Consider the following 8,845-nt stretch of genomic DNA (forward strand, 5'->3'; position numbering starts at 1 on the left):
AGGTCAATCGTTGTTTCTTTCTTTCACTCGTCGAAGTTTTCTGAGAAACCGCCACAAAACTGTTTTGAAATTAACTGCATTGGGTTTTGTGTGTGTTTTTGGTGGGAAAATCGTAACCATGAATGGTGAAGGATGTGAAGTGAAGGAGAAAATGGTTTACATGTGGGGTTATTTACCGGGAGCTTTACCGCAAAGGACGCCGTTATTGACGCCGGTACTTGTTAGGGTTCCGGCGTCGTCTGGTGGTTATAACTGGAAGGATGTTTCTGGTGGTGGTTGTGGATTTGCCATGGCTATATCTGGTATTTTACCATTTTCAATTAATTTGTTGAGTTTGAATTTTTTTTTTTTTTACTTTGTGTTGTTATGCTCATTTACTGTTTGATAAGATGCTTGAAATGATGAAATTTGCATTGAGTGTTTCATTTCCATTTTAATTAAGTGAGAAATTCATTGAGATATTTTTAGTTATTCTTATTAGTAATATATGTGTTTGTTTGATTGTGTGGTTTTGTTGGCATCAAAGTTCTGTTTTTTCAGCCTAATTTTTTAATTGTTATTGTTATTATTTTTTAATTTAGTCAATTAAGTAAATGGTCTCCGTAAATATGTTTTTAATTCTTACAACAAAAAATTTACACTTTTTAGTCTGTAACGTTAGCATTTTTAGTTCTTGTAAAATTTTCCATCGGCAGTTCTTGTCCCCGACTAAATTGTCGGTTAAAATGCTAGGGACTAAAAAGTGCGGTTTTTTTTTTTTTTTGTAAGAACTAAAAGTGAAATTCTGGTTATGAATATCTACGGAGACCATTTACTTAATTAATCTTTTTTAATTTAAATGATTTCAATCAAGGTCAAATTGATTTGGAGCATGAAATTCGATTCTGCAACAATCTTTGACCAAACATTGGGCTGAACTCCGTATTACCAGCCATGAACGTTTTTTTGAGGAAGTTATGGCAATGCATATCTTTCCGTCACTCTCTCTCTTTAATCATTTTCTTTTTACATTTTATTATTGAAAACTGTAAATGACTCATCATTGCTCATATTTTCTTCCTTAATCAGAACAAGGAAAGCTTATAACATGGGGTTCGACAGATGATCTAGGCCAAAGTTATGTGACGTCGGGCAAACACGGGGTAATGTTTAAGCATATTGAATTCTACTGTTTCTCTTGGTTTTTTTGTCGGTTAACCAACATTTTATAATTTTGTTTGTAAAGGAAACTCCAGAGCCTTTCCCTCTTCCAAATGAAGTGTCTATTGTAAAAGCTGCTTCTGCGTGGGCACATTGTGTTGCTGCAACGGGTAAGCTTTGTTTCTTTATATTGCTTGCCTGAGAAAAAAATTGATGTGATTGAAAGGACAAGGGATAAATTAAAATTGAATCAGTGGTAATGTCTTGCTGGAGAAATCAACCAATGCTTACTGACTGTTAATTTCATGAATATCGTAGCTGATGATGAAAGTATTATTGGCATGAGCTGTAACAACATTATGCGCACTGAGTTGTTACGGCGTTGAAGAATGTGCCTAAATGCTAATCTGAAGCCTCTCTTCATCTTTGATTCAAAACAAAAAATCATGAATATCAAATAGGATTCAAGAAATTATATTTATCTGGGTAAGAGATTGTATGTCTTACTGGCATCATCTTACAAGTATATTCTGCTGTCCTGTTGTAGATTGTGGAGAAGTTTACACATGGGGATGGAAGGAATGTATTCCTTCTGGGAAGGTATTTGGTGAAACTTCGCAAGGGGTAAGTCCTGAAAAAGATGCAAAAGGAAAGCAGAGTTCATTCTTGACAGAACAAGGTATGTCTAACCTCTTTTCAATGGACATTTGTCTACAGATACCTGCCCCTCCCAGGAGGTGGTCTAAGCTTAGCCAAGGTCTACGAAAAGGATTATGGAGAAGGGAACTGATTTAAGATACAAAGTTCGAAACCCCAAAAAGAAAGAAGAAAAGAGTTTTGCACTTTATGATGAGCAAAGAAGGATACTTATGCTTTATCTAACAAACTGATGTAGAGTGATTTTGCAACAGTGAGCTCTCGTTCTCAAGTCTCAAAATCCACAGGAGGAACTGTTTCAAGTGGAGAAGAAAGTACTAAGAGAAGGAAAGTATCTTCAGCAAAGCAAGCGGCTCAAACCTCATCATCTGGTGATGATATTCTAACAGCAATGCCGTGTCTTGTCACACTAAATCCAGGGGTAAAGATAACAAGTGTTGCTGCTGGTGGGCGTCATACCCTAGTATTGTCAGGTATTGACTTCATATGGATTATTTATTCTCCCGAGCTTAAAATTTCATGTAACGTGACCATCTTTTGGTTGAAGCATCACTTTTGTGCTATTGAAGATCAGACATACAGTCTTAGACATGTCATTAATTGTAACTTTCTGAATTTTTCAGATTTAGGACAGGTGTGGGGTTGGGGCTATGGAGGTGAAGGGCAGCTTGGTTTGGGCTCCAGAGTACGTATGGTGTCCTCTCCTCATATTATTCCTTGCATTGATTCCTCTTCACTGGTTCAGGGAAGCATGAGTTCAGAAGGACACAATTTTAGGATTCCTGGAAGCTGTATAAAGGCTATTGCTTGTGGTGGTCGACATAGTGCAGTAATCACAGGTGCGCGTGTCAGTCTTTTCTATGTCACAAATAAACATTTTTCAGGAAGCCTGCATTAGTTTCTTTGGGGAACCAACAATGAGAATATCCATATGCTTAATTTACCTGACTGGTATCAGGATTGGTGGTTAAAAGTGCTTAGAAAGAGAAAATGTGTTTATGTGTACAATCAGATATTGAATTGTATGATTTAATGAGAGGGAGAAACTACAACAGGTCCTTCAGTCAGTGAAAATATCAATAAATCTTGTCTTTCTTAATGCTAGCTTAAGAACTGACTAGTTAATCTATTGAAAATTAAACAGATTCTATTGTTTTTTATTGCGTCCTATAATTGTTTCTTAACTATTTTCGGTCACTTTCTAGCTTCATATATACTGATTTTCTAATATCTGCCTGCTGAAATGACAGATGCCGGAGCTGTGCTTGCGTTTGGTTGGGGACTTTATGGACAGGTGATTTAAGGGAACTAAAGATACTTATGAAGCCTTTTCTCCACTTGCATATCCTAGCTGGCAGTGTAAATTATTTTTAGTTATCTGCATTTTTCCCTATCTTATGTGGCTACCTAACTAAGGATACTGTTAACCAGCATTACACATGCAGAATTTACCTTTTTAGAAAGTTTTGGCTGTGTTTATTGTAAATAAAATCCCCTGACGTGTTCTTACCTGTGGTAGTTTGCTTGGATCCTAATTTTAAAAAGCATATTCTAGTGTTGTATTCCTCTCCGGGAAGACCATGCAGTTCACCTTACTAGGTTCCATGCGTTTTCTTGATACAATATGTATCAGCCTTTGCTTTCTATTGGCGTTAATTGTTGCTTAAGTTTTCATGTCGCCAACATCTTTTTAATTTTACTGTCTAATACTTCCTTGGCATTGTGTGTTTGCAAAAGGCACCTACATTCATGAGTTTTTTATTTGCTTACAACAACACTTCCTGTTTTCAACTTTTAACCATTCTTTAGGATCAACATGTAGGTAAGTAGAATATGAGAGACCAAAAGCAATGTAGATGTTGAAGATGAGGTTCACTCTAACAAGGGATATTCTGTTCCACTATTTATCTTTTTGATCGCTTTCTTTGTTGATGCATGCTTTTGCTTTTTATACTAAATTTTGTTATCTTGTTTTTGATAAGTGCGGGCAAGGAAGCACCGACGATGAACTGAGTCCGACCTGCGTATCTTCCTTATTGGGCATTCAAATAGAGGGAGTTGCTGCAGGTTTGTGGCATACTGTCTGTACATCTGCTGATGGTGATGTATATGCATTTGGTGGGAACCAGTTTGGGCAGCTGGGAACTGGTTCTGATCAAGCTGAGGTACGCCCTAGCCATCCCACAGATGACCCACACCCCCACTCTTATTGTCACTTAATTTGAAACAAAACACAATGGTATGATTATGACTTATGAGCCCATTTGTTTGGGAATTTTACTTAAAAAATCTTGTATAAAAACTCAGTTTGTAAGAATTCGTAGGAGGTTTGTCTTGAGCGTTTCTGAAGTCAGAATCTCTAAAAAAGAACTTTTACACAATCTAAAAACCACATTTTTTAAGCTTAACAAATGGATCTTATATTTTTGTCCAGTGTACCATGACTATATCTTTATTGCTGTCACCTTAGGCTACATACTCAGTTTTAATGAGGTATTATGTGTATTAGTTTTTAATTGTTAACTTGAATTACGAGGCAGACTCTACCAAGACTACTGGATTGTCCGAGCCTGGAAAATGTGAATGTAAAGACCATATCTTGTGGGGCCCGTCACACTGCTCTAGTAACAGGTATGCAACCTGTGTATGTCATTTCGGTATCTTCATTGGCAAAGCAATCGTTCCACTGTTGAATTTACTTTAGTGCATCTCTAAAGGCTGCTAGACTTGAATTCATGTATAATTTCTCAATAAAATTCCTTAAAATGAATTCTAGAAGGTACTGTCGATAAAGTACTAAAATCTTAATACTTGCATCTTCCTTTTGTTTGTTTGTTCCGAAATGGATTCCATCAAAAGAGACTGGGTTTTTCCCTCAAGTTTAGTTACATTATCTTTTGCCAATACAACCAACTAGAGCGACGGAAAATAATGGGACTGTTTTTTATTTCCTTTGTAAAAGATGAAGGATGCTGGTGCTATTGTGAAATGGTGGAGGTATATTCTTTAATCTTGTGACGTTGATATCAGACCTCACAGTAAGAGGGTCTGTCTGAAAAGGGATAAAGAAGAGTAGTTAATGATGATGTAATACTAACTATTAAAATTAACAAAATGTAACATTACAGAACATATATAGGAAGTAAGGGGGCAAGCAATTATAAGTAGAAGGGAAAAGAGAAGATAGAGGGTGGAGAAGTACAACCGAGTGAAGAGAGTTTTAGGTGCTCTCTAATTAACCAAGAGAATTGTGAAGTCTTATCCTAGTTACATTGGCAACCAATGTTAATACAATTACTCTAGCTGTGTTTCCTTTACTCTTTTCTTCCCCCTCTTAATGACAGTTGAATTTATCAAAAGTTTACAATGGCATTCATGCTAGTTTAGTTATTGTAAAATGTAGTAATCCCTATCATTAATAGATTATCACTAGTTTTCCTTTTGTTTTTGTTTCTTCAAGATAATGGAAAAGTCTTCAGCTGGGGATGGAACAAATATGGACAGGTGAGTATATTGCGCTGCCATTTTTATTTATCTCCTTTTTATTTCATATTTTAAAAAATGAACATTATTGAAAGTTCTACCTGACATATGTATTTAAGTGATAATGTTCTAGTTTGGTGCAATAATGGAATATATAATTGGTATGGTATTATAGTGTTGTCTAAGTCACAATTTGTGGTTGTGACAGCTCGGCCTTGGGGACGTGACTGACCGAAACATTCCATCTGAAGTCGCAATAGAAGGTTGTGTAGCTAAAAACGTTGCATGTGGTTGGTGGCACACTCTTCTTTTGGCCGAGTCACCGACTTGATGCCATGGTTTCCTCGACCCAATTTTGTTAGCTAGATCTTCATTTTATTTGGTAAAAAGGGTAAATCACTAAGTTATATGTATATGTACATACAGTAGTGGAATAAATCTGCATATAAGCTTTGTATTCTTTCATGGTGTAAATTACCATGACTGGCTCTAGCTATTAACAACATGGATAGTAATTTCTGGTATGTGGGAAGGGAATTTTGGGTCCTTTTCATCTATGTAACATTATATTTCAAAGTGTATATGTAAGTTTATAATTAATTAGATACCTTGTTTGTAAGTTGCTGAGTCCTAACATGAAGCTGTGGGGGTATGGGAGATTTTATAGATTAGTATATCCATGCAAGTTGGCCTTTGAAGTCAATGTTTAATGCCTGGGGTGACATTGTATCTTTATTCAAATGCAAATTTTAGTGTTTTCCTCATTATTATTCATGATAGTCTCCCCACAAAAAAGAAGTTGATCCATAGAGGAATGATAATTGACCCTTTTTGTCCTCGGTGTGGTAATGCTGATGAAGATTTGAACCATGTCTTTAAAGAGTGCATCTGGGCAAAAAAGGTGTGGTTTCAATCTCCTTTGGGTGTTCGATTAGAGGATTCTCCCCTCTCTTTTATATCTTGACTCGATCATGTCATTTCTCATTCAACATTAGAAGTCATCTCGTATGTTCTTTCGTTATGTTATGGTATTTGGTATGCTCGTAATAAGTCTTGTTTTGATGGGAGATAAATTTTTGCGGAGGATATTGTTCGTAAGGCTTGGAATGTAGTAGATGACTACAATTTAATGTTGAACACACATGTAACATCTGATAATCCAAAGCCTTCCAATTCCCCCATTTCTTGGAACCCCCCTCCTCCACATTGTTATAAAGTTAATGTTGACGCTGCTGGTCTGATTAACAATATGTGGGGTATTGGTGTTGTTGTTAGAGATTCAGATGGAAATGTTGCAGCAGCAGCTACTTGGTCTGTTGAAGCCCTTCCGGATCCTGATATTGGCGAGGCATTGGGTGTAAGGCTAGCGATTCAGTTTGCTCTACGGGTTTTTTCTAGGTGATGTTTGAAGGTGACTCCCTAAATGTGGTCCGTGGTTTTCACAACATCTCAAATAATCAATCTTACTTTGGTTTGATTCTTGTTGATTGTAATCATCTTAGTTCCCATTTTAATTCCTTTTCATTGAGTCATGTTAAACGTAGTGCTAATACGGCAGCTCACTTTTTAGCTAAATTTGCATTAACTTCCTCAGATACCGTTTGGATTGAGGAATGTCCTCCTTGTATTGTTTCTTCTGTTGCAGCCGATTTGGTTGCTTAATGAAATCTTGTTTACGTCAATAAAAATTATTATTATTATTATTATTATTATTTTTTGAGAGGGTGTTTTCCTCAATAGTTGTTTCTTTTTCTTATTTGACTTGATTTTTTTTTTGAAAGGTTATTTGACTTGACATATAAACTAATAATATATTGATTTTAAAATTATTCGGCAATCTCACTTATAACAAAAGATTTTGAGTAAATAGTCAATTACCCCCCTGAAATTGTAGGTTTCGTTAATTACCTCCCTGAAATTAACAAAACTTCAATTACCTCCCTGAAATTGCACAACGTTAATCAATTTACCCCCTCCGTTAAATTTTTCTGTTAGTCAACATGACGTTTTGCAAATATCCCCTGAAGTTTTGCACTTATGTGCAAAATGCCCCATAAACTTGAAAATTTATATATTTTTTTTCTTATTCTTAAAAGTGATTGCAAAAATTTTATATATTTTTTTTCTTATAGTTATGGGTCATTGTTGTTCCAATAACCATCATACAAAAAACTCACATATGGTGTTCCCCTGCACATATCAATTGATGCCAAAATTGAAGGTTTGAGCATGAACAATACATTTTAATTGATTTTATCTAATTTAAATTTGTCTCACTCATTAATGTTTTGAGAAAACTATAATAGGTTCACTCAATTTGGCCACACGTGGTAAACAATTTTTATTTTTTTACCAAACGAATCGACGATATTACTTATACATATTAGCATTTGATATTAATATTGGCATAACAATGGATTACATATTTTAACATGAGTGTGTGATGTATATCCTAATGATTCTTTCAAAATATGTTTACAGACCATGGTGGCTTTAACCACTAAACTTTAAAATATTTGATCAGACAAGGTTTAAAGAAGTTTGATTGCCATAAATTATGGATTGGGAACATATTTTAGATCACATTTTATGAACAGCTAACATACTTAGCAAGTTTATATAAATTTTTAAGTTTAGGGGGCATTTTGCACATAAGTGCAAAACTTCAGGGAGGTATTTGCAAAACGTCATGTTGACTAACATAAAAATTTGACGGAGGGGGTAAATTGATTAACGTTGTGCAATTTCATGGAGGTAATTGAAGTTTTATTAATTTCAGGGGGGTAATTGACGAAACTTACAATTTTAAGGGGGGTAATTGACTATTTACTCAAAAAAAATTGACCAAAACTTACGAGTTATGACGAAAGTTGAATAATTGATTTGCATATAACTCATTGTGTTCATACTGTCTGTACATCTAACCATTTTGCTTGATATCATGATTACTCAATCTAATCGTATGCCATCAGATGGCCTGATCTTTCCATTGCAATGAATCCAGAGAAAATTATGAAAATAAGTTGAAATTTGTTTTGGACAAATGGTTTCCATTTCTATAAGTTAAGCAAAGTCATAAAATAAATTCAAATAAACATTTTGTCAAAAAATAATCAAATAAACATTTTCAAAGGTCTCCTCAATGAATGTGATCTAATATTATTTTCAAGAAATGTCTTACAAAATTATAAGTTGGCGGATGGCATCTTAACTTTTTCAAATGAATTTTAAGCGTAAAAGGGGAGGGGTGCATGTTAAAAATATATATTATTAAACATTCTTTACAAAAATAGAAATATTGTGTAATACGAAGTAAACGGGTGAAAATCGACCGATAGTACTACAAGTTACCCATGATTTTCCCAAAAATAGTTGAGGAATTCATTAGTACTCCCTCCGTTTCAAAATGAGTGTCGTTTTAGGTGTTTACACACATATTAAGAAATGCAATGATTAAAAGAAAGAGAATGGTTATTTTACCAAATTACCCTTATTAACTATTGGTTAGTTTTATTTCTTGGCAACCAAACAATGCCTTACTTACAACTTTCTATTTCTTGTCAAC

The 8,845-nt window shown here is 34.8% G+C and overlaps 1 protein-coding gene and 1 pseudogene across 1 annotated transcript; both read left to right on the forward strand.

The window, feature by feature from the left end:
• Positions 1-5,899, forward strand: LOC146939786 (Regulator of chromosome condensation (RCC1) family protein). The gene is made up of 11 exons (XM_085753341.1): positions 1-302; positions 1,069-1,142; positions 1,226-1,310; positions 1,688-1,819; positions 2,052-2,270; positions 2,421-2,636; positions 3,048-3,091; positions 3,780-3,962; positions 4,338-4,428; positions 5,258-5,301; positions 5,489-5,899. The coding sequence occupies exons 1-11, from the start codon at positions 119-121 to the stop codon at positions 5,609-5,611; spliced, it is 1,395 nt and encodes a 464-aa protein (XP_085609467.1). The 5' UTR covers positions 1-118; the 3' UTR covers positions 5,612-5,899.
• Positions 5,900-6,196: 297 nt separating this feature from the next.
• On the forward strand, positions 6,197-6,968 carry LOC146939787 (uncharacterized; annotated as a pseudogene).
• The last annotated feature ends 1,877 nt before the right edge of the window (positions 6,969-8,845 follow it).

Source organism: Medicago sativa, chromosome 3 (genome assembly GCF_051527215.1).
Source record: "Medicago sativa cultivar Bolivia chromosome 3, Bolivia_mono, whole genome shotgun sequence".
NCBI classification, from domain to species: Eukaryota; Viridiplantae; Streptophyta; class Magnoliopsida; order Fabales; family Fabaceae; genus Medicago; species Medicago sativa.